This window comes from Panthera pardus, unplaced genomic scaffold (assembly GCF_024362965.1).
Source record: "Panthera pardus isolate Hobbes unplaced genomic scaffold, ASM2436296v1 HiC_scaffold_6, whole genome shotgun sequence".
Lineage (NCBI taxonomy): Eukaryota > Metazoa > Chordata > Mammalia > Carnivora > Felidae > Panthera > Panthera pardus.
In genome coordinates this window covers 63,288,980-63,314,680 of record NW_026526991.1, presented here as the reverse complement: position 1 = coordinate 63,314,680, position 25,701 = coordinate 63,288,980, and the positions used below count along the sequence as shown (strand labels likewise).

The 25,701-nt window shown below is 50.8% G+C and overlaps 1 protein-coding gene across 5 annotated transcripts; it reads left to right on the top strand.

Moving 5' to 3' along the window:
* Positions 1–3,941: 3,941 nt before the first annotated feature.
* On the top strand, positions 3,942–24,815 carry ANKRD33 (ankyrin repeat domain 33). Of its 5 annotated transcripts, XM_019419414.2 has the most exons (6): positions 3,942–4,013; positions 8,814–8,983; positions 20,880–21,132; positions 21,348–21,477; positions 21,668–21,808; positions 23,492–24,815. In XM_019419414.2, the coding sequence occupies exons 3-6, from the start codon at positions 20,968–20,970 to the stop codon at positions 24,220–24,222; spliced, it is 1,167 nt and encodes a 388-aa protein (XP_019274959.2). In that variant the 5' UTR covers positions 3,942–4,013; positions 8,814–8,983; positions 20,880–20,967; the 3' UTR covers positions 24,223–24,815. The 5 variants fall into 5 exon arrangements, with proteins under 5 accessions (XP_019274959.2, XP_019274961.2, XP_019274958.2 ...); XM_019419416.2 differs by lacking the exons at positions 3,942–4,013; positions 8,814–8,983 and adding an exon at positions 20,383–20,696 and having other exon boundaries at positions 20,880–21,114; XM_019419413.2 differs by lacking the exons at positions 3,942–4,013; positions 8,814–8,983 and adding an exon at positions 20,383–20,696.
* The last annotated feature ends 886 nt before the right edge of the window (positions 24,816–25,701 follow it).

Genomic DNA, 25,701 nt, shown 5'->3' with positions numbered 1-25,701 from the left:
CAAAAGAGATGCAAAGCAAGTCGAGACAGCCGCAGGGATTGGCTGACGCGGGAGACTTTGTCCGCCCAATCCGGGGCCTCGGGCAGCCTGGGCTCCCCCGCACAGGGCCTGGTCCCGCCCATAAATCAGCTCCGTCAGCGTTAATGGCTCCTGACTAATTGCCTGGACTCGGGCTCCGGGCTCGGGTCGCCCGCATTAAAATTCAATCAGGCCCAGCGCTGAGCTATTAAATATTCATTCTGAGAGCTTCCCGAAACCAGGCTGGGGGATGGGGGTGGATTCGGTTGGAGGGACTACCTGAATCCCCAGCTTCAGCGGAGGCCCCCCTCGCAGCTCCTCCCCAACACTCTCATCTTCCGCTACTGCCGCCTGATTTCCATTCTGCTGAGGCAGATTTCTCTTTGGAAGTCCCTAAGCCCTCTCTAGAGACTCTTGGGAGATTGAGCTGCCTGCAGAAGTGTGGTGCTGAGTTACGACAAGGGCTTCCCCAGTCCTCTGCCCGCATCCCCTCTGTGCCTGGTGGCCTCACTCCACAGACCTCTTAGTGCCCACCGTGGGCCCCTCGTCAATGCTGAGTCCTTAGGTCCCACTAGCAATGGAATAGCTCCAAGGCAGAGATGGCATCATCCTCAAGAGAGGCCCCTAGGTCCCTGGCTCTGCTAACTTTGCCAAGGGTTTTGTTGGCATTACATTGGCCATCTTCAGTAGGCTAGAGAGAGTTTCAGGCTGGGCAACATGGAGTCTGTGCTGGAAGGGGAGGAGGGGGGCTCTGTGCAGCCCTCCTCTCCTCTACCCTTCACCCAGGAATGCAGTCTGTCCAAGCTCCTGGGCCCCTAGCTTGATGTTGAGCAGGCTGCCTGGAAGTTCTCAAGGAGGGAACCCCAGGGGAGGGAGCTGGGCCTGAAGGCCTGGAGGCAGCAACTGGCAGTGTCTGGGACTTAAGCAGGAAGCACCCCCCCCCCCATTCATACACACTATAGTTGCAGGGTTATGAAGAGGGTTTAGCAGGTGTAAAGACAGCCATGGCCCAGAGGCTGGAGTGAGCCCCTCAAATAAAGACTGGGAGTTTTCCTAGGCCTTCCGTGTTGTATTGAGACATCTTGTAATGCAACTTCAGCTTTGTCCCCTGGGCCAGGGGGTGTATGAATGAGGGGAAGAGAAACACCAGGAAATATGTTAGGAGAGACCTGTTCCCCTTCCGTTTTTTTACAGCAAATCTTCAGGAGCAAACCACCTGCTCCCAGGGCTCTTCCCTTGCCCTTTGGACTGCTCCTTGCCCCTACTGCCTGAGGGCCTGCAGGAAATTAACACTGCGGGGTATGGAGGAAGCTAAGACTGCCAGAGCCATAGAGCACCCTACGGATGCCGCAGTGGAGGATTGGAGGTCCAGGGCGCCAGTTTCTGCAAAGCCAGAAGCAGCTCAGGGCTCTGGGAGCTGTGTGAAGTTCAGGGGATCTTGTTGGGGGAGATACTGGAAAGGACTTCTTGTCCTGCTATTCTGAGAGCATCAAGCGTTTTAGAATTCTTGTCTGAAAACCCTCTACTGCCTCAGAATGTAGGTGCTCTTCTAGTGAGAGATGGGGGACCCAGGCCGGCCCCAGAGCTGGGTACAGGGCCGAATACGTCTGGCAGCAATTAGGAGGGGAGCTGGGCTGGGAGGCCTCAGACTTGAGCGGGTCAGGAGTGACCTGAGCCAAGTGTCCAATTCCAAAGCCAAACGTCACAGGCAATCCGGGATTCCAGCTCACCCCACGTGTGGTTCCCATTAGGGCTGGCTGGGGTCTTCCTGAAGGCCAGGCGGATTCCTGAGCCCCTCCCCCAACACGGCCCCTCCCTCTTCGGGCTGCTTGGAATGTCTTACCCCGTCTTTCCCTCCTTCGGGGTGGCCTGCCACGGTGCAACTTTCAGGATTTTCAGGGGCATCCCACTCCAAATAGGCCTCCCCACCCACTAGATGATGTTTTTGCAATCTCTTAAAGGGGACAAAAGGATAGGAGACTTAAACCCTTAACGCCCCCAGGAAGGGCTAATCCCCGAAGACCCCTACACTGTGTCTGGGAGCCCTCCCTCCTCTCCAGGTCAGCTGCCTTTGTTCAGGCCTCAGCCCCTTTGGTCCAGACACTTGCAACTGTCCCCCCTACCAGGCCACTCCTCCATACTGCCCCCGAGTGGGCATCCTAAAACCCAGGCCTGCTATTCAGATCATTTCCCTCCTTACAAAACTTCCAACAGCTTCCCAGTAACTCTGCAGCGGTTGCACGTACATCTGTGTTAGGTGTGTTTTGGACACACACACACACACACACACACACACACACACACACACACCGTTTTAAGGTTGTCAACACTGAAAAACCTGCAGGCAACACATAAACATCTGCATTTCTTTTCTTGAAAATATCTGACCACACTAAGCTCACACGCCAGTATGACAATAACTGGCTGGGGCCCGAGTAACAATTGTGCCCTTCAGAAGGGATCCCTGGGGCTTGCATGTGCCCCAGTCCCCAGGAGATGGGTGAATGGCCTTTTTATCACTGGGCTGGCACTGACCTTTTTATCTCACTTCCTGTCAGCTTCACTCCTTCTAGCCATTTATGTTCTTGTCTGTCTCTTTCTGCGCAGACACTGTAGCTTGCTACAACAAACCCAAGTCTAAATCCCTTGGCCTAGTGATATGTCACTTCATCCACCCTTCACACCCTGTCCCTCCCATCCCTGTCAGCTCCCCTCCAATACTCTTGGTCCAGGCCCATCAAACTTCTCACTCGTCCCCAGACCCGTCAGATTTTCACACTCCCAAGCCTTTGCACATGCTGTTCCTTCTGCCTGGAACACCACATCTCCTCTTCTACCCCCGGTTAACTTCTGTTTCTCCTTGAAGCCCCACCGCAGAAGCCACTGACTCCTAGCGTCTTCTGGACCCCTCCCCAGGGCAGTGCCCTGGGTTGTCTTGATGGTTGTTGTGATTCCCAAATGTCTCAAGCTGCCTCCCCTCCAAGTGAGAGCCTCTCCAGGGGCTGGGAGTAGACCGCCTGGCATCCCTGGGGCTCACCTGTGTGGAGGAATGGGCCCTCAGGTTGGTGGTGGGAATGGTTGGGGGGCGGAGGGGCTGTAGCTCAGCCCCTCTGGAAGCGGCTCTTGGGACAAACACAGGTTTGTTAGAGTTGGCAAGGTTGTAGGAGGGGAAGGCAGCAGACATTGTGTGATGTAAGGTGAGGTCTTGTGGCCCTGGCAAGAAGGAGGGAGGCCTCGCTGGGGATCACGTGTGCTTCTGCACTTGGAGGATTATGTAGACCCCTGGGTGTGTGTGAAGATGTGTTTAGGCAAGTGGGTCCCAGCACCCGGGCAGTAGGGTACTCTCCTCTGCCCTGTGAGCACCCCCAATGCCCCCAGAGCTATTATCAGTGCTGGATAAAGAGGCCAGACAATATCCTCACCTCCTGAGGCTGACGTTGCAGAGAAGTCACCAGAGATGGGCTTGAAACCAGTGAGGCTGCTCCCAAGATCTGTTCCCTGGCTTCCTGTCCCTAGCCCACCCTCCCTCTGCCTGCCTCCTCAAGGCTCTCAGCTGCCAAGCACCTTCCACAGGGCCCACTCCCACTGTCCCAGGGACTCCGCCAGGCCAGACAGAAGGCCCGATACCCACCCACCCCCATCTCCCCAGAACTAGCAACTCGCCCTCCTTGGAATCACCTGAGAGGTAGGAGCTGGGGATCCCGTTTTTACGGACAAGGAAATGGACTCTGAGGGCTCTGAGGCTCGAAGTAATGGACTCAAGCTCCTCCGAGTGGGGAGTGGGTAGTAACTGGGAGGATTTTCAGCCCGGTCCCTGGTGTCTGAGGGCCAAGTTCTGTCTCCAGCCGCCCTGGCTCACCCGCGCGCGGGCTCCAGGCCCCGGCCTTGGGTTCCCCCTCCCCGCCCACAGTCACATCCGTCCTGTTCAGACAGAGATCGATGCGTCAATGTCCCAACGCCGGCCTTAACCACAGACCGGTGCGGACGTCGCGCGTGTGAGTAGAGGCGGGTGGGCCCCCCAGGACCCTTTGGAGTCCCGACCCCGCGAGGGGCAGAACCCGAACGCTGGTTTTCGGTGTCTGGTAAAGCGCTGTGCCTTCAGCTCGGGACCCCTCGGCCCCTCCCCACGAAAGGCTGCGGGCGCGCTCCCCATGCCCACCCCCCCAGCACTCGCCCCTAGGAGGGTTCGCGAGGCACCCGAAGCCCCCGCCCCTCGGGGGCCGGGCGTCAGAGGGGCGTGCGGTGCGCGCCCCGGCCCCTCCCCCAGGCGGGGGTGGGGGAGGGGAGGGAGCAGATGGCAGCAATTACGGCTCGGACCCTCCCCCGCCCGTAGCCCGAGGCCGGAAGACCGGCTGCGAGCGCTTTCCAGGGCGGGAGGGGCGGCGGCCTCCGCGGCCAGCTAGCCGGCGGGGGGGCGGGGCGGGGCGGGGCCGGGGCGCCGGCCCGGGAGGGGACTTCCTTCCCCCGGGAACCGGCTGGGAGATTCCCTTAGGGAAAGCCAAGCCCCACCTTCCCGTTCCCGGCCCCAGAATGCTTGCAGGCCCGTGTCCCGACAAGCCCAGCGCCCGCAGGTCTCAAAGCTCCTAGGATTTTCAGGTTGGGCCAGTGGTCCAGGCTGGGGAGAGGGGAGCTGTAAGGTTGTGCGGGTTGTGATCTAAACGAGGGCCGGGTGGAGAGGTTAAAAGGGGTCTGAAGTCCAAGCCTTGGGTCTTGGCAGGTGCTGCTCTTTCTGGAGGAAGGCAAGGGACTTTTTCTTACAAAGGGTCCCGATGAGCGGGTCTGGACTGCCCCTGATTTAGGACTGCTGACTGTAGACAGGGGGGAGAGTAAATGGCTAGAGTAGGCTTCTGGGGCTCTGGGGCAGGGCCAAAGAGAGCTGGAGGACACTCATGGCTCAGGACAGAGATGACTCTACCAATTGAGCTTCCCTGGTTCTTTCTTCCTGAGTTCCTCTCCCATCGTTCCCCTGTTGTCCAGTCTATCAGCAAATTTTGTCCCTTCTGTCTCTAAGATGTATCTTGGATCAGTCCCAGCTCCCCACCTCCTGTGTCTCAGCCCCTATCACCTCCTTGCACAACTGCAAAGTCTTCTGTCTGCTCTCTTGGACCCTGACCGTCAATTCACACAGTTTCCAGGGGGACGTTAAAGATACCAATCAGGAAAAAAAAAAAAAAAAAGAGCACGTCACTCCCTGTTTAACAACCTTGCATAGCTTCCCTTGGAGGAAAGCCCTAATTTCTTAACACTGCCCCTGCCTATTCTGACCTCTCCTAGTTCACTCTCCCCTCTGCCCAGATGCCACTCACACTGGGTGCCTTTTTTATTCCTCGAACTTGACAAGCTTTTCCCCACCTCTGGCTTCAGTCTTGCTGTTCCCTTTGCCTGGAACATTCTGCCCAGATCCTTCACAGGGTTGTCAGCTCCCCATCAATCCTGACCACAATGCTACAGCAGCCCCACACCCAACTGCCTGGTGTACTGTGTCACTTAACTGTATCTATTTCTTCAGGACTTAACTGCTTTCTGTAATTATCTTCTTTATTCACTTGGTTTGTGGTTTGTTTCACTTACCAGAATGACAGCAGGTGTCTTTCTTATTCTCTGCTAGCGCAATGCCTGGCACAGACCTAGGAGGTGCTGAACGTACTTCATGCATTTAAGGAATGCAGGAGTCCCTGGGGAATGAACTGGATACTAATCCATTTGGTCACTTCGAAGGGGGCCCCTCCCTGGGAGAAGCCAGCTGCAAATCCCTGTATTCACCTATGTTTCACCTAAATGCCTCATAGATTAGGGCAGGCCTGTGGTTTCCAGTATCAGTAAACTTAGCAGCCAAGACTCATTGAGCATTTACGATGTGCCAGGCATGATTCTAAGTGCTTTACATAGCTTAACTAATTTAATTTGTACAACAAAGTAGATACTAATATCCTCAGCAGAGACATACTAGGACATACACAAGAATGTGTGGTCAGTCTGCAAACACATGCATGCATCATAAGCACTGAGTTGGTTATTACTGTACAACAGATGGGTAAGTTGAGTAAATAAATACACAGGTGCACCCGGGGCATTTAATAAGTGGAGCAGGAAGGCAGAATGGAACAGGAGGACAGAACGTTAGGGAAGGATCAGCATGGGGGGTGGGGGTGGGGGACACACGGCTAGTTTGGGCAAGTGGGTAGAAGAGGAAGTGTAGGGCCACAGCCCAGGCCCGTGCTCTGGATCCCCACAGCACCCAGGAGTACAGCCACAGCCGTGGTGCAGTGGCAAGGGCCTGGGTCCTGGTATTCTGCCCCCCACCAGAGGAGTGATCTTGGGCTACCACTTATCCTCTTGGGGCCACATTAGCAAAAGACTAGGGAAGGCTTACATACTACCTAACTGCCAGAGCCAGCACTGGGATTAAATTTAAAAACGCTCATGAAAGCACTTCATCAGCCACAGAGGGTTGTTGCTGGAAAGGAATAGGACAAGGGTGCAGGCTGCCAGCCTGAGAAGCTGGGGGCTGGAGCCATACTTTGGCCCTTCTTGAGTCACAGTCCACTGCTGCATGCCCCTCCAGGGTGGGCCAGGGTTTACCAGTTGTTGTGTCTTCTGGACTTGCCCTGGTACCGAGTTGGTACTCAGTGGGTTTCCGTTGAGTGAACATGTGTGTTTGTTGAGTGAATGCCCGAGTGAGGGAAGGACCCGGGGAAGAGTAAGAGAGGAGAATAAATACATGAGTGAAAGGTGGAATAAATGAAGAAGGGACTAGAGATACCTTTTGCCTCGGAGCCTCAGTTTCTTTATCCGTAAAAGACCGTGGTAAGGCATGGCCCACCCTTATCTCTGGGCTCTAGTGCGGATCTGATGAGACGTGGCGGGTCCATGGAGGCCACCCTTTGCTGTCGATGCTGAGCTGAAATGACCAGTGCTCCCCTCCCCCACATCCCTGTCCCCCGGAATTTATAGATTCCTCATTGTCCTGCACAAAGGCCCTCTTGGGGAGGAGGCGGGGTGGGTGAGGGGACTGGGGAATTAAAAAGTCAGAGGCTGAGTAACAGCCAGCCACACCCGAGGCCTCATAAATCTTCCTGGGCTCCCTGTGAGATGGACTTGCTTTGCCCTCACCCCGAGTGGCTTGCAGGGCTTCTGCTGCTTGGGATCAGGTCACCCTCACAGCTCTGAAGCATCACCGCCTCCACCGTGGAGGTGTGGAGGCCTGAAGACAAGACCCTGAGAGTGGGGGAGGGGTGGATCCTATTGTTTTATCCCTGTGACGTCAGGAAGTCCTTCCTCCCATCCCGCTCCGCTCCCTTGCTTATCCCTGTAATTCTAGCCCGCTGCTGTTGGGGCTGAGCAGAAAAATGAGCCTTGTGTGGGTATTTCGGAGTTCCCTGGTGAAGGGGGGCCCGGAGGTCCAAACTCCAGGACGGCAGCAGCCTTACCGCCCCCCACCCCTTCCCCTGCCGTCCGGCATCTCACGGAGACGGTAGGAGCCCAGGGTAGAGCTGGCAGATGGTGCAGTGTTAACAGATGACAAGAAAACAGAATTACTCAGCTGCTCTGTCCCTCATGTTCCTGGAAGGGGATGGCCTTCAAACTGGAAAGAGACAATGAAGTCAATTGGGAGGGTTGGCGATGAGAGGGAGGGAGAGAAGATTTGGGGGCACAGGGAACTGCAAACCAGCACGTGGACGACCTGGCTTGGAATCCCATCTCAGAAAATCACCGGGGGGGGGGTGGGGGGGGGGGTGGGGGGGGGTGGGGGTGGGGGGGGGTGGGGTGCGGAGAGGGGGCATCTCAAGCAGGTCCACGAGCCGCTCAGTGTCTGTGTTTCTCATCTATAAAATGGGTTGATGAAAAACCCTGCCTTACCTTCTCACTGGGCTTTTATGAGGATAATAGGGATTTTTCTCTTTATAAAATGGGCTTTACTGCTTGTGAAGATGTCAAAATATAAGAGGTTACTTATAAACTGTAAGTGCCAGCTCCTTAGTTGTTTGTGAAATCATTTTTTTAAGTTTATTTATTTTGAGAGACAGCAGGGGACAGACAGAATTCCAAGCAGGCTCCTCATTATCAGCGCAGAGCCCCATGGGGGGCTCGAACCCATGAACCCCAAGATCATGCCCTGAGCTGAAACCAAGAGTCGAATGCTCAACTGACTGAGCCACTTAGGCACCCCAGTGAAATCATTTTTTTTAAGTTTATTTATTTATTTTGAGAGAGAAAGAGCACTTGAGCGAGGGGGAGGGGCAGAGAGAGAGAATCCCAAGCAGGCTCTTTGCTGCCAGAGCCCAACGTGGGGCTTGATCTCACAAACCAAGAGATCATGACTTGAGCCAAAATCAAGAGAGAAATCAAGAGTCAGACGCTTAACTGACTGACTGAGTCACCCAGGCACCACCTCCCTGTGAAATCATTTTTAAACAACAAAATGGAATAGAGTAGAAAACATCATGTACAATGTTACGTAAAACTTTGGCTTTTAGTTCTGTGGATGTTTATGTGTCCTGTGGCCAGAGGTAGATGTATTTTACTGTGGGTGATAGTCAAAAACGTTTGAAATATTCCAAGTAGAGGAAATTCTTCAGTGGTATCTCCAGAATGGAAAGGTGGATGAAGGGAAACGAACGGTAAGAAATGCACCAGGAGAAATATAAATGTAGAATGTGGTGGGTCTTGGGCTATGGCATTCCTGGTGGGGAGACCTGGCTTTGAGTAACTCAGCGTAACTGAGATTGGGGGTGGGGCATTTAGGACCCATCGGAGCGCCCTCTTGGTGGGTAACAAGAATCTCTGTTTTGTAGGATGCCTTGGCTCTGAATCCTGAGGACACTGTCCCTGAATCCTTACTAGGCCATGGCCACTGCTCCCTCGGCATGGCCCTGAGCTGAGCCAGGAAGGGGCTGGTCAGTGAGAACCTTGAACTCCTGTGCTTGGACCCTTCCCCCCAACACATCCACTAAGAGTGCAACAGGTATGATGTAGTGGTCGTCGGGACCCCCTGCCTGAACTTCACCCATGACCCTCATCCCCACCTCCACCCCAGGGGCCATAGTCCAGTGGTGGTGAACTGGTCAGAAGGGATCCTAAATCAATCCCAGACTTCCCTGGCTGGCATTGAGTTACGAGCTGTGGGTTTTGTGATGTAGATATGGTAAGGGAGGAGGGGGCATGACCTATGGCAGGTCACATGGGACCCCCAGAAGGGGCCAGAGCTGGGGTCAGAGGTCATCTCCTCCATTCTCTATCCCACCATGTTGGGTCCTATCCCGTGTCTAGTTCCTCAGCTGGGGTAGGCCATTTCCCTACTGACTGCCGGCCCCCGCTATACCTGCCACCAGGCCTGTAGGGTGGGAATAGGGAGCTTGTGCTGGAAAAAGACCCTGGAAGAAAGCCAGAGGTTGAGATGACAGTACATTTGGTTCCCTCCCAGTGACTGGCCTGTGCTCCAAACTTAACTCGAGAGTTTGCTGAGCTCTTTCTCTATAGATGTGCCACTACACTTTCCCCAAATCTTCCCCTTCCCTTCTGATTGAATTCCACAAGTCAAGACTCCTGCAAACCCCGGCCCAAAGGATTAGATGGTTGGAGATATGGCATGATGGTTAGGGACTAGATAGAGACTCAAGCCACTGCTCCAGACAATGTATGTGATCAGGGCTTAAGAGAGTGTTAGAAGGATAGACGATGGAAAGATCCAGACGATGAGATGAGAAAGATCAAAACTGAAAAGATGGAGAAGAGGTGAAGTCAGGCAGGCAGAAAGAAGATGGACAGACAGAAGGCAGTGAGGAGATCAAGACTGAAGGGAAGGAAGTTGGAGTGGCAAGAAAAGAGCATTCTAGTGTACCCCCATCAGAAGACCCCAGCAGCTAAGAGATCAGAAGGACGATAACCTGATAGCCTGTACTGTTCCCTCATGGTTAATCCTCGACACTGCCACACTGAGGCCCTGACTGAAATGTACCTGTAACACCCAGGATGTCATCATATTTTAGGCATTACCCAGCAACCTCCAGTCTCCCTCTACCACAATCATCCCTAACAGCAAAGACATGCACGAGGAGGGTCAACACCCAGCCTGGGGAACAGGAAAGGAGGTTAGGAAGGGACAAGCATACAGTCCTCCTGAGGACAGAAGCTTGGACAGGGCACCATGGAACAGCTTTGCTGCAGGCAGAAGGTAAAAGAAACCTCACAAACCTTCTGGGTATCCAGTCAGCTTGGCTAAAGCTGATCTACAGAAATAAATGCCTTGTCTACCATGCTTTGGGACCCAAAGTGGGACTCCATCTCCCTCCTCCTGTGCACCTGCCCTCCCAAGACCTTGCCCCTACACCCAACCCCAGGACCTTATGCTATAACCTCAACGCTGGGTTGAGGATGTTCCCCTAATTCCTGCCCAGGGCTGCCACCTGCTGGCTGAGAGTGGCCTTGCAGAACAAGACCCTTGCCGAGGCTGTAGTGGGGGTGCTCTGTGCTGAACCAGAGGTAGCTTCTCTAGGCTTGGAGGAAGATAATTGGAAAAGCAAAATGTGAAATGAAATTCCCTTTTACCTAGTTAGATGTCCTTGGAGCCTCTCAGCACAGATCAAAGTCTCCTATGCCTTTACAGTCATTGCTGAACAGCACTGGAGGTGGGGAGGAGGAGGCTCTTTAGGCCAGAGGAGAGACTGTCCAGGAACTTGCATTTCCTGAGTGGCTAACACTGTGCTAGATACAGGAGACAAGGACGACCAAGGTGAGGGAAACAGCCAAGAACAAGATTAATGATAACTCGTATGAAGAGCCAAAGTAAGTGTCTGACACAAAGCAGGTTTCAGTTAATAGTTATTGAATGAATGAATGAATGAATGAATGGGTGCCGTTTAGAGGCAACACTGAGAAGCGATGAACTCTGTGTACAAGAGAGATTGGGGAGGGGAGCCTGGTTGGCTCAGGCTGTGGAACATGATTCTGGATCTTGGGGGCAGGAGTTCGAGCCCCAGGTTTGGTGTAGAGATTACTTTAAAATATATATACATACATATAGGCAGTTGGGGAGGAAGAGGAGGAAATAATCAGGGAAATCTTTGTGATTCTTTTTCCCCTTTTGTTATGAAGTAATAATGATGTTTTTTATGTTTATTTATTTTTGAGAGAAAGAGCACAAGCAGGGGAGGGGCAGAGAGAGAGGAAAACACAGAATCTGAAGCAGGCTCCAGGCTCTGAGCTGTCAGTGCAGAGCCCAGTGCAGGACTCGAACCCACAAAGTGTGAGATCATGATCAAGCCAAAGTTGGATGCTCAACTGACTGAGCCACCCAGGTGCCCGGAAGTAGTAATTATCTTGGTGGGAGATTCAAACATCATAGAAATTGAAAAAGGAAAACATGGGGTTTCCTTTCACCTCATTCCTATTCTCCTCCCTCAAATTAACCACTGGCAATGCTTTAAAAAATTTTTTTTTCTCAATGTTTATTTATTTTTGAGAGAGGGAGAGAGAAAGAGCGCGAGTGGGGGAGGGGCAGAGAGAGGGGGAGACACAGGATCTGCGCTGTCAGCGCAGAGCCCCATGGAGGGCTCGAACTCACAAACTGTGAGATCACAACCTGAGCTGAAGTCGGAGGCTTAACCAAGTGGGCCTCCCAGGCACCCCGGTGATGCTTTAACACAGGTCATTTACAAGAGTCCTGGGACTTGGCTACATGTTAGAATCACATGGAGAGATTTTATTTTTTATTTTAATTTTTTTTTTAATGTTTATTTTTGAGAGAAAGAGAGCGCAAGCAAGGAAGGGGCAGAGAGAGGGAGACAGAGGATCCAAAGCAGGTTTCTCACGGACAGCACAGAGGCCGCTTTGGGGCTCGAACTCACAAACCATGAGATCACGACCTGAGCTGAAGCCAGACGCTCGACTGAGCCACTCAGGCGCCCCTTTTTTATTTTAATTTAAAAAATTTATTTATTTATTTTAAGTACTCTCTATACCCAACATGGGACTCAAACTCATAACCCTGAGTCCAAGAGTCACATGTTCTTCCAACTGAGCCACCCAGGCGCCCCACATGGGGAGATTTTAGAATCCCATCACCCAAGTTGTGCTCAGACTAATTACCTCAGAATCTCCGGAGTGGGTGCCAGGCATCACTATTTTTTTTAATGTTTGTTTATTTGTTTGTTTGTTTGTTAATTATTTAATTATTTATTTTTGAGAGAGAGAGAGAGAGAGAGAGCACAAGTGGGGGAGGTACAGAGAGAGGGGGGGACAGAGGATCCGAGGCAGGCTCTGTGCTGACAGCAGAGAGCCCGATGCTGGGCTGGAACTCACTAACTTCAAGATCACAACCTGAGCCAAAGCTGGACGCTTCACTGACTGAGCCACCCAGGCACCCGCCCCCCATACTATTGTTTTTAAAGTGACTAAGTGAGTACAGGGTACAGCCAATGTTTACAACTACTGTTCCAGGCCTCTGTATGCATTTGCATACATGTAAGTAGCCAATCTCACACACGCGCAGCGCGCACACACACACACACACACACACACACACACACACGTTTTTTTTTCCTCTTCAATTAACAACATGTCTCAGGGATATTTTCAGAGTAGTCCATATGGATCTAATTATTTTTTAATGGAGGCATACATAATCTCATGTGATATATCTCATATTTTTTCAAGCCCTTCCTCTACTAATGAACATTTAAGTTAGAAAATTTTTTTTTACAATTAGAAACAATGCTGCAAAGTATATACAGTATATCTTTGTTCACATATGCAAGTACTGTTTCAGAAAGATTTCTAAACACAAAATTTCTGGGTTCATGTGTATGTACATTTGTTATTTTGAAAGATGCTGTCAAAATGCTTTCCAAAAATACTTCACTAATTTCCATTCCCCCCAACAGTGTAAGCACTTAATATTATTAATGTTTAATTTTTGCTAAGCTGTGGACCCAAAGTAATATTTCATTATTGTTTTAATTTGCCTTTTCCTGCTTACTTGTGAGATTAAGCATCTTTACAAATGTTTATTGGCCGTTTGTATTTCTTCTATGAATTAATTACATCTTTTGCCCATATTCCTATTAGATTGTTTTTTAATTAATTAGGATTAGAGGAAATTTTATTTCCAATAGCATGACTGCCTAGACTCTGGACTGATATTCCCAAGTAAAACAGCAAAAATGCCAGTTAAGGGCTGCCTGCTGGTGTAGTCAGTTAAGCTCTTGATCTCAGCTTAGGTCATGATCTCAAGGTTCGTGAGTTCGTGTCCCACATTGGGCTCTGTGCAGGTGGCATGAAGCCTGATTGGGATTCTGTCTTTCCTTCTCTCTGCCCCCTCCCCCGCTTGTGCTCTCTAAATAAATGAATAAATAAATAAATAAACAAACTTAAAAATTTATTTTAAAAATGCTAGTTAAAATACAAATACAAATTATTTTAAAAGCTTAGAAGAGCTGGCCAGATAGCAAGAATTTATTAGGTTAAACTCTAAGGGAAGGCAGGAACCCAGACAAGGAAACAAAACATGGAATCTACTTTAGTCTGAAAATATTTGTTGGGGGCGCCTGGGTGGCTCAGTTGGTTAAGCGGTCCACAAGGTTATGATCTTGGGGTTCACGAGTGCAAGCCCCATGTCGGGTTCTATGCTGACAGATTGGAGCCTGGAGCCTGCTTTGGACTCTGTGTCTCCTTCTCTCTCTCTGCCCCTCCCCTGCTCATGCTCTGTCTCTCTCTCTCTCACTGTCAAAAATAAATTAAAAAACATTTTTGAAAATATTTGTTGAATTAGGCAAACTTGAGCTTCAATTTCCAGTCTTTTTCTTTTTTTTAAGTTTTATTTTATTTATGTATGTATGCATTTATTTTAATGTTTATTTTTGGGAGACAGAGAGACAGAGTGGGGGAGGGGCAGAGAGTGAGGGAGACACAGAATCCGAAGCAAGCTCCAGGCCCTGAGCTGTCAGCACGTAGCCTGATGCGGGGCTCGAACCCACGAAATGTGGGATCATGACCTGGGCCGAAGTCGGATGCTCAACCGACTGAGTCACCCAGGCACCCCTTAAGTTTTATTTATTCAGGTACTCTCTATACCCAACATGGGGCTCGAACTCACAACCTGGAGATCAAGGGGCTCATGCTCTTTCGACTGAGCCAGCCAGCCACCCCACAATATCCACAGTCTATCTTTGACAGAGCCAAGGTGAACTTAATGGGAGATTTTCAGAATTTTCCAGCATTGATGAAGGACAATTTACAGATCCAAAAGCAGGATAGATACAACATCTGAAGAAAGATAAACAATAAGAAATTCATGCCTACACGTAAGAGTAAAACTTTATTTAAAAAATTTTTTTAAGTTTATTTATTTTGAGAGAGAGAGAGAGAGAGAGAGTGTGCGTATGCATGTGCTTGAGCTGGAGCATGAGTCAGGGAGGGGAAGGGGGAGGGGAGAGAGAGAGAATCCCAAGCAGGCTCCATGCTGTCAGCACAGAGCCCAAGGTGGGCCTCAGACCGCAAACTGTGAGATCATGACCTGAGCCGAAATCAAGAATCAGATGTTTAAGTGACTGAGCCACCCAGGCGCCTCAAGAGTAAAACTGTAGAACACCACAGACAAAGAGAAGATTTTAAACACAGCAAGAGCAAAAAGGCAAGCTTTAAAGGAAAACAAATTTGTTTGCAATTTTATATGAAAGAATAAAAATCGGTTTTGAAAAAGAAACTCGAACATGGAGAACCCCACTGTCAGGCAGTCAGACAGACCCCAAAGCTAGAGTAATACAATCAAGGGGGCCTTTGCGGAAGAGCAGTCTAAAAAGGTGACGTCAGAGAACTCAAACACAGCATGAAACATTAAAGAGAATTCGCAGTTCGTATACCATAGAGGTGACACTAGACATCAAAGGAGAGAGAACTGTCTCATAGATGGGGTCACCTCACTAACTGGAGAGAAACGAAGTTGGATTGTACATTAGGCTGCTTGTGCTGCCCCAACAATTAGCACAGACTGGATGGCTTAAACAACAGACATGTATCTCCTCACGGTTCTGGAGGCTGGACGTCCAAGACCAAAGTGCCAACAGGGTTGGCTTCTGGTGAGAACCCTCTCCTTGGCTTATATACCATAGATTTCTCACTGTGCCCTCACTTGGCCTTTCCACTATCTCACACGGGACAGGGGCAGTGGGGAGAGAGAAAGAAAGGGACAGAGAGGGGCGCCTGGGGGGCTCAGTCAGTTAAGCATCCAAATTCGGCTCAGGTCATGATCTCATGGTTCGTGAATTCGAGCCCTGTGTAGGGGTCATGCGCTGTCACTGCAGAGCCTGCTTGGGATTCTTTCTCTCTCTCTGCCCCTCCCCCCCGCCCCTCTCAAAATTAATTAATTAATTATAAAAAGAAAAAAGGAACAGAGAGAACAGGAGGGACCTTTGGTGTCTCTTCCTTTTCTTGAAAGGACAGCAACCCTATTGGATTTGGACCCCAATCCATGACCTCATTTAATTTAAAAAAAATTTTTTTACATTTATTTATTTTTCAGAGACAGAGTACAAGCGGGGGAGGGGTAGGCTCCCCCCCCCCCCCCATTTAATTTTAAGGACGTCCACAAAGGCCCTGTCTTCAAATACAGTTACATTGAGGGTTAGGGTTTCCACATACGAATTTTAGCGGGCACACAATTCATAACAGATCCCTTCTTCATACTGTATATGAGAATAAATTCAGATGGATTAAAGACTAACTATTAAAAACAAAATAGCAAGGGCACCTGGGTGGCTCAGTCAGTTAAGTGTCCAGCTTTGGCTCAGGTCATGATCTCACGGTTCCTGAGTTCGAGCCCCACGTCGGGATCTGTGCTGACAGCTCAGAGCCTGGAGTCTGTTTTGGATTCTGGGTCTCCCTCTCTCTCTGCCCCTCCCCTGCTTGTGCTCTGTCACTCTCTCTCTCTCTCTCAAAAATAAATAAACATTAAACATTTTTTTAAATAAATAAATAAACTTTAAAAAATTTTTAAAAAAAGATTGCAGGGGCACCTAGGTGGCTCAGTCGGTTGAGCGTCTGACTCTTGGTTTCAGCTCAGGTCATGATCTCAGGGTTATGAGATCATTCTCCAAGTAGGGTGCTCCATGCTGAGCCTGGAACCTGCTTGAGGTTCTCTCTCTCCCGCTCACTCTCTGACCCTCCCCCGCTTGTGCCCTCATGCCCACGCACTCTCTCTCTCTATCCCCCCAAAACAGGAAAGTAAAAACGAATAAAACTGCAAGATTAATAAAAGAAATGAAGATCTTTGTGATCTTGGAGTGGAAAGTTCTTAAACAAAGACCCAACGGCACAAAGCATAAGGAGAAATTTTGATGACTTTCCAAAGGTGTACGTGGTACAGAACTGTATATGGTACAGTCGGGACACTTAAAAACCCATTTGACAGTGGAGGCGTCTGGATGGCTCAGTCGGTTGAGTGTCTAACTCTTGATTTGGGCTCAGGTCATGATCCCAGGGTCGCGGGATCCATCCCCTCATTGGGCTCGTGGAGCCTACCTGGGATTGTTTCTCTCCTCTCCCTGCCCTTCCCCCACTCGTTCCCTCTCTTTCTCTCAAAATAAATAAATAAATAAATAAATAAATAAATAAATACACTTAAAAAAAACCCATTTAGAAATGGGTTTATTATCTAGACTATTAAAAGGAATTCCTGAAACAGCAATAAGAAAAAGATAAGAAAACTCAACAGAGTATCGGACAAAGGCTAGGAACAGGCGGTTTGCAGCAGGGGACACAAGCATGGCTCTTGGGTATTTGGAAAGATGCTCACCTTGTCGATAACCAGAAAAATCTGGTGGAAAATAGTGATACTACCTTCTAGTTCTGTACCATCCGATTGACAAAAATTAGAAGGCTGGATAATTACGAGCGTGGCCAAGGATGTAGGGAGGCTTTTCTGCATCGCTGGTGGGCACACTTCAGAAATAGGGCGCAATCTGACAATACCTGGTCATTAAGCATATATGTGCCCTGTGACCTAGCAGTCTCAGAGACACTCTCTCACAGGCCTACTAGATGCGTTCCGGGATGTTCATGCAGCGTTATTTGTTTTTTTTTTAATTTTTTTTAACCTTTATTTATTTTTGAGACACAGAGAGACAGAGCATGAACGGGGGAGGGTCAGAGAGAGGGAGACACAGAATCTGAAACAGGCTCCAGGCTCTGAGCTGTCAGCACAGAGCCTGACGTGAGGCTCGAACTCACAGACTGCAAGATCACTGACCCCAGCTGCAGTCGGACGCTTAACCGACTGAGCCACCCAGGCGCCCCATGCAGCGTTATTTGTAGTGGCAGGAAGTTGGAGGCAACTGGGTGTTCAACACTGGAAGAACAGAGAAGTCAAATCTGATGGATGCACACTGTGGAATTACAAACAATTTTTTTTTAATGTTTATTTATTTTTGAGAGAGAGAGCGGGAGCGGGGAGGGAACAGAGAATCTGACGCAGGCTCCGCGCTGTCAGCTCAAAGCCTGACGCAGGGCTCAGACCCACAAGCCGTGAGATCATGACCTGAGCTGAAGTCGGACACTCAACCGACTGAGCCACCCAGGCTCCCCACAACGGTGCAATTTTATGCAGCGGGAAGAAGAGGGGAGAAAGACGGAGGTAAAAAGTATGCCCCATATCTTTTAGCAAGAGAGCAAAGATTTTCCCAGGAGAGTCACCCATCAGACCGCTGCTTGTATTTTGCTGGCCAAAACTGTGTTATGTGGTCACATTTAACTAAAAAGTGATTAGAGAGACGGGGGTTAGAGATGGGGATTGTGCCATCTGATGAGTGATGTCTAACACATAATCTACTAGATTTCTTTTAGCTGCTGCATAGAATTCCATGGTGTGCGTTCACCACATTTTACTGTCGTGGCTGGAAGTACACAGCCATCTTGTGACCATGAGGAAAAGTCAAGAGACTCCCAGAGAAGGCCCCTGCCATCATTAGTTTATATCAACACCAACAGCTTATCCCTGAACTTCTTAATCTTGTGTGAAGAATAAACCCCTATTTAGTTAAGCCATTTGTGTCAGTTAGGGCTCAGCCGTAGACAACAGAAATAAATCTGGCTGCTGTCAACATAAAGGAATGGAGAAGCACGTTCTAGGTTCAGAAACAACTCCCAGCTTCGACAAGCACATGACCTCTGCCGGTGATCGGGAAGCAGCAGTCACTGCTACAGGAAGCCGATGAATCAGGAAGCTGCTCACCAGAGCCCTACTGCATCTGTCCTGATCTGTGACAGCAAAACAGATGTCCCATGGTATTTAGCTCTGTTCCAAATTTATGTCTTGCACAAGAGCAGAAACTAAATCACAGATTCCTAACGCGAGGGAATCGAGGAAGTGTCGTTTTAGTTTTTTTCCCTTCGGTAGTTCAGGAGAAACACTAAAAAGGAGTTTGGAATCGATGTTGGTGCCCACCACACCCAGAGGCCAGCTTTTGGTTAACTACAACCCAAGACATTCCTAACTAGCACACAGCACAGAAAGCAAGGAGGAGTGGATCTCAAAAACAGCGTGGGGTGAAAAAAAAAAAACAGAATGAGCTTTGTCACACAGTTCTAAGGTGTTGGTTAAAACATTCATACATCAGCACTACCTTTTTTATTTTTTATTTTTTATTTTACAGAGAGAGAGAGGATACGATCGTGGGAGAGGGGCAGAGGGAGAGACAGAGAGAATCCCAAGCAGGTTCCGTGCTCAGCTCAGACACGGGGCTGGGTCCCAGGGTCCTGGGATCATGACCTGAGGGGAAATCAAGAGTCTGACACTCAGCTGACTGAGCCACCCAAGCGCCCCAACACTATTTAAAAAAAAATTTTTTTTAATGTTTATTTATTTGTGAGAGAGAGAGAGAGAGAGAGTGGGTTAGGAGCAGAGAGAAAGGGAGACACAGAATCTGAAGCAGGCTCCAGGCTCTGAGCTGTCAGCCCAGAGCCGACGCGGAGCTTGAACTTGTGAACCACGAGATTGTGACCTGAGCTGAAGTCGGACGCTCAACCGACTGAGCCACCCAGGCGCCCCCCAACACTACTTTTTAAAAAAAATTTGTTTAATGTTTATTTTTGAGAGAGAGAGACAGAGCATGAGTGGGGGAGGGGCAGAGAGAGGGAGACACAGAATCCAAAGCAGGCTCCAGGCTCTGAGTTGTCAGCACAGAGCCCCACACGGGCTCGAGCTCACGAACTGTGAGATCATGACCGAGCCGAAGTCAGACGCTTAACAGACTGAGTCACACAGGAGCCCCCAACACTACTTTTTCTAATGCAATGTACATTTTCAAGGATATATAAGTACCAGTTGGTAAACGGAAGGATGAGAAGAATCGGCTGTAGGGATCAGGGATGAAAGAGAAAAACCAAATAAACTAAAATTTATTTTTTTTAACATTTTTTCATTTTTTGATAGAGACAGAGCTTGAGTGGGGGAGGGGCAGAAAGAGGGGGAGACACAGAACCCGAAGCAGGCTTCAGGCTCCGCACTGACAGCACCGAGCTCAGCACAGAGCCCGAGGCCGGGCTTGAACTCACAGACTGTGAGATCATGACCTGAGCCAAAGTCGGACGCCCACCAGCCTGAGCTACCCAGGCACCCCTCAAATAAACTAAAATTTAAAAAAAGATCTTGTACATGCTGATCGTGGGAGTGATATAAACAGAGGAATATGGTTGGCTCAATTTTCTACAACTGAGGTCCAAAACTCACCGATTAAATTTAATATTTAGTATTAGTTTAAAGAATGATTTAATAATTATTGATAAATAATTATAACTAATTTCATTCAATTATCTAATATTAATGCAATTTAAATATTTTGTATTTAATTTACCATACCAAAACTAGTCCATGAAACTTACTATGTCATGGTTTCTTTTTTTTTTTTTTTTAAGTTTATTTCTTTCCTTTGAGAGAGAGCGAGAAGAGGAGGGGCAAAGAGAGAGAACCCCAAGCAGGCTCCATCCTGTCAGCCTGGAGCTGGAAGGGGGCTGGATCTCACAAACTGTGAGATCATGACCTGAGCCCAAATCAAGAGTAGGATGCTTAACTGACTGAGCCACCCAGGAGCCCCCATCATAATTTATGTACTCCTAATTAGGCAATTCTTTATGTTTTAATTTCCCCAGAACCTCAAAAGAATAGGTCCGGGGGTCCCCCGGAGCCCCACCTCCCCCAGTCCCAGCCCCTATTCAGGGAGACATCTGCCATGCACCCTCTCCTTCCAGCACCCCCGCTTGGCGGAAGGGAAAGGGACTTCGGGCTTTCCGGGGTTGGGTGGGGGACACCTCGCGACCCCTCTCCCCCCGCCCCAGCCTCCGAAGGGTGTGTTTTTGGTGCAGGAGGAGCTGGGGGAGGAGCCACCGTGACTCGGGCCCCGCCCACTCGGGGCCGGCTCCAGGGCGGGTCCGGGTCGCTGGGGGAGGAGAGCAACCGCCCCTCCCGACCCCCCATCCCCTACTAACCCAGCTTGATCCAGCTCAGCCCCGGGGTGTTTGCAGCAGCTCGTTCCGTAAGTCCAGCCATCTGTTACCTGCGCTGCTTTCTGGGGACAGAGAGTCCCCGTCGGGCCGGCCCGGAGACCCGGGGAGTGTGCTCCCGGGAGTCTGCGGGATGCTGTGAGCCCCCGGCAATGGCTGCCTCCCGGGGAACCTCCACACGCCGCCGGGTAAGGTCCTGCGGGAAAGGGAAGACCACCCCTCTCCTTGACTCTCGCTGGGATCCTCCCAGCGAACGATGCTGCCCTCTTAGGGCCCCGGCCCACAACTTGTCTTCTCATAAGGTGGGTGGGGTGCTGGGACCCCACCCTGGGATACAGGGAGACACTGCTCCCCTCCATTCTGTGTTCTAGATGGCACCCGCGTGAGGCGGAGCGACGGGTCTTCTTGCCCCCCGGGCTGGAAGAGGAAGAGCGGCCGTTGTGCCGGGGAGGGCCGGACATGTCGGAGGCATCGTCCTGCCCTGGCAGCGAGACCCCTGCCCCAGGCTGCAGGCTGGGGGCCTTGTACTGGGCCTGTGTCCGCAATGATCCTGTCCAGCTCCAAGCCGCATTGGATGGTGGGGTCTCCCCGGAGGAGGCCGTCCAGGTGGATGGCAATGGGAGGGTGAGCCACCCCAGGTGCTCCCCAGGGCAGCTGGTGCAACTCTGAGTCCCCAGCGCCGCTCATTCAGTGCCTGCATCCTTGGGAGGGAGGGAGGGAGCCAGGGTGCGTCTTCCTGGAGGCTGGGACATCTCTGGGAATGGTGTGGATTTAGAGGGCACAGGGGCCCCAAAGAGATCCTGGAAAAGAGAGCAGGAGCTGAGCTGCCCCTCCCCCAGACAGGTCTTATGGTCGCCTGCTACCGCGGTTTTGAGAATGTTGTGGCCTTGCTCAGCCGCTGCCCTTTCCTCGATGTGAACCAGCAGGATAAGGAAGGGGACACAGCCCTCATGCTGGCTGCCCAAGCAGGTGACAGACTGTTGACCTTACCTCCTACCATCCCCCTCCCCCCCCCCCCCACTTCAGATGGAGCCACAACCCCACACTTTTTGTATAAGGTTCTCCCACCATGGACACTGTTGTGCTTGGTGGAGGGAGTGTTTGGGGCGTCATCACTCTCTTTCCGGGACAGCTAAGCTCTGTCCTTGGTGCCTCGCAGGTCATGTGCCTCTGGTGAGTCTACTGCTCAACTACTACCCAGGCCTGGACCTGGAGCGCCGGGACCAGCGGGGGCTAACGGCACTGATGAAGGCCGCCATTCGGAACCGTTCGGAATGTGTGGCGGCCCTCCTCCTGGCAGGTGCGTGGGGCCTGGACCGGGATTTGTGACCTCCAGTCCCTCCCCAAGCTCTCCAGCCTGACACTAAGTCAGCTGTATAGTCGAAGAGAGAAGTGGAGATGGAGGATCAATCTAGGCCGACTTCCTGGAGGAGGGGAGTGTGCTTGAGCTTCTCACAATCAACAAAGTCTAGCTCTTGGATAGCTCTATTTCCATGGTGAATGTTGGTCCAGGGAGGATAACCTAGACCAGCTGGAAAAACAAGAAAGGCTGCTATCTGGAACCAGACTTGGGTTCTGGTCCGGGCTCTGTCACTAGCTGAGTGACCTGGGACAGATGGCTTCCCTCTCTGGGCCTTACCAGTATAATGAAGGTGTTGGCTTTCTCTGGTATGCCTTCCATCTCTGACAAGGCAGGGTTCCAGGGACACGATGATGTGTAGTTGGGGCATGTGGCTGCGTGGGGTTGTTCTGGAGTGAAGTTCACACTGTTCGTGCAGTCTTGGGCCTTCACTCTTCCTGAGGTGGGGCTGCCCTCTGTTCATCACCCTGGGGGACCCCGCCTCCAGCTCTTTCCTTCCCCAAGCCATCTAACTGTGTCTGGGGTGCGAAAGGAGGAAACTCCACACCCCTCTTTTGTCCCAAGTTGACTGTTCTCCCCCCACCTGGATTCGAGGGGTGTGCTGATGAACAGAAGAATGGGGAGTGGGAACCAGCAGGGCCCCACTCCACCTGCCCAGAAGGTGCAGCTCGGGCCTCCCCCTGTCCTGAGCAACCTGCACACCACCCCTTTATTGGCTCAGGAGATCTCTATTCTTTTTTTTTTTTAATTTTTTTTTTTTTTTTTTTACATTTATTTATTTTTGAGACACAGAGAGAGACAGAGCACAAGTGGGGGAGGGGCAGAGAGAGAAAGAGACAAAGAATCCAAAGCAGGATCCGGGCTCTGAGCTGTCAGCACAGAGCACGACGCGGGGCTCGAACTCACAAACGATGAGCTGACCTGAGCTGAAGTCATCATGACCTGAGCTGAAGTCAGATGCCCAACCGACTGAGCCACCCAGGCACCCCAGGAGATCTTATTCTATTCCAGGTTCGGAGACCCCCAACAGGTCCCTCTGAAGTCTTTTCCCCTCTCTGGACTTCAGTTTTCTTCTTTAGTCTTTTTTTTTTTTTTTTAAGTTTATTTATTTATTTTGAGAGAGAGAGACAGGGAAAGAGAGAGAGAGCATGAGCAGGGGAGGGGCAGAGAGAGAGAGAGAGGGGGAGAGACAGAATCCCAAGTGGCCTCTGCACTGTCAGCATGGAGCCCCAACTGGGGGCTCGATCCCACGAACCGCAAGATGGCAACCTGAGCCAAAATCAAGAGCCAGACGCTTAACTGACTGAGCCACCCAGGGTCCCTGCATGTCCCACGCAGCCACATGCCCCAACTACACATCATCGTGTCCCTGGAACCCTGCCTTGTCAGAGATGGAAGGCATCCCAGAGAAAGCCAACACCTTCATTATACTGGGAAGTTGGGATCCGGGACTGGTACTGTCCCTAGGCTATAGCCACCTATGGCTCCCGGATTCCAGCTGCGACGGGGTGGGACTCTATGGTTTTTCACCTGACCCCAATCAGGCCTGCTGCTAAAGAGTCTGCCCTTCTGCAACTCACCAATCCCTGTCCCATCGCACGCCACTCCTGTGCCCCCTCCCAGGTGCTGAGCTGACAGCGGTGGATCCTGTCCGGGGCAAGACGGCCCTAGAGTGGGCAGTGCTGACTGACAGCTTCGACACCGTGCAAAGGATCCGGAAGCTGCTGCGGCGCCCCCAGATAGAGCAGCTCAGCCAGCATTACCAGCCCGAGTGGCCAGCCCTGCCTGGGCTCGTGGCCCAGGCCCAGGCCCAGGCCCAGGCTGCCCCATCTCTTCTAGAGCGACTCCAGGCCACCTTGAGCCTCCCCTTTGCCCGGTTTCCTCAGGAGGGGGGTGTCCTGGACCACCTTGTGACCATCACGACCAGCCTGGCCAGTCCCTTCCTCACCACTGCCTGCCACACCCTGTGCCCTGAGCACCCACCTGCACTGGGCACCCGAAGCAAGTCTGTGCCAGAGCTGCTAGGCACTGCCCCTCCCCCGCCCCCAGATCCCCAGCCCCCCCAGGTAGCCCCTGGCCCCCGGGCCCTCATCCCCTACCAGAGCCCTCAGGGCGTGTTGAGTATGTGCCCTCAGTGGCTACAACCCAGGGACGATAGCAGCCCCAGGCCCCAAGCCCCAAAGATCCGCCTCTCCAAGGCACCCTCATCTCCCAGACAGCACAAGCCAGAGTCCAGGCCTGGAGAGAATCGAAGGTTGGCCCTTCCTATCTGGAGATATCAGGAGCTCAGGATGGAGAGGAGGAAGCAGGAGGAGGAGGCCAGGCGGGCACAAAGTCAGGGAAAGATGGGCTAGGCCAGGCTGGGAGCAGGTGATCAGGTCCCTCCCTAAGGCTCCTTTGCCCTCTGGAGCCCCTTGTGCTCTCCCATCCAGATCTGTACAAATGATTCTACTCTAATCTACTTAGGAGGTTGTCCACACAGCGCTATTTGCAATACTAAGAGTGGAAACAACCTAAGTGTCCATCAGCAGGGGACTAGCTAAATTGCTTATGGCTGTGATAAGTATACATCCATATGATGTATTTTATACGGTGGTAAAACGAGTAAGGAAGCTCTTTACGTTCTGATATGAAACTATCTCTAAGAGGTATCAAGTGAAAGTCTTCAATGGGTGGAACAGCGTGTATGGCATGCTACTACTTGTCCATGTAAAATCTGCACCAAGAGAAACTTGACCAATACAAATATATAGGGAGTACCAAGATGTATTTAAGTACTTGATGAACGAAGGATCAAAGGAGGAAACGAAAAACCATTACTGACAGTGGAAATACGAAGCCCAGAATGAGATTGAAAAGTTAGGTACAAAAAAAGTTAATTCTTACCCGGCAATAACACCATAACTTTTTTTTTTTCTGCCAGACAAAAATAAATTGCTGCTTATCAGTCTTCTACAGGTTAACCTCTTAACTTCCTATAGAAAATCTGGGCCCTAATCAATAGTAAATACTATGTCAGACAAAATTACTTCCCCTGGATGACCCATAGGTGGGGTTATTAGCCAGTGATCTAAAACATCTTGAAAAGGGGCGCCTGGGTGGCTCAGTCGGTTAAGTGTCTGACTTCAGCTCAGGTCACGATCTCACAGGTTTGGTTCGTAAGGGCTCTGTGCTGACATCTCAGAGCCTGGAACCTGCTTTGGATTCTGTGTCTCCCTCTTTCTTTGCCCCTCCCCTGCTCGCTTTCTGTCTCTAAAAAACTGAATAAACGTTTAAAAAAATGTTTGTTTTGGGGCTCCTGGGTGGCTCAGTCGGTTAAGCGTCCGACTTCAGCTCAGGTCATGATCTCACAGTCCATGAGTTCAAGCCCCGCATGGGGCTCTGTGCTGACAGCTCAGAGCCTGGAGCCTGTTTCGGATTCTGTGTCTCCCTCTCTCTCTGACCCTCCCCCATTCATGCTCTGACTCTCTCTGTCTCAAAAATAAATAAATGTTAAAAAATTTAAGAAAAAATGTTTTAGTATCTTGAAAGGCACTTAGTAATTTTTCATGTGTGCCTTATTTAAAATTGTCTTTCATCAGTTAAAAATGTTTTTAATTTTTTATTTGAGAGAGAGCATGAGTGGGAGAAAGGCAGAGAGAGAGAGAGAGAGAATCCCGGTACTCTTAGCACAGAGCCGGGCAGGGGGCACCATCATCCCGCCACCCTAGGATCATGACCTGAGCCAAAATCCAGAGTCGGGCGCTCAACTGACTGATCCACCTAGGAGCCCCTCAGGTTTTCCTTTTTTTAAAGATTTTCTTTTTAAGTACTCTCCACACCCAACATAGGGC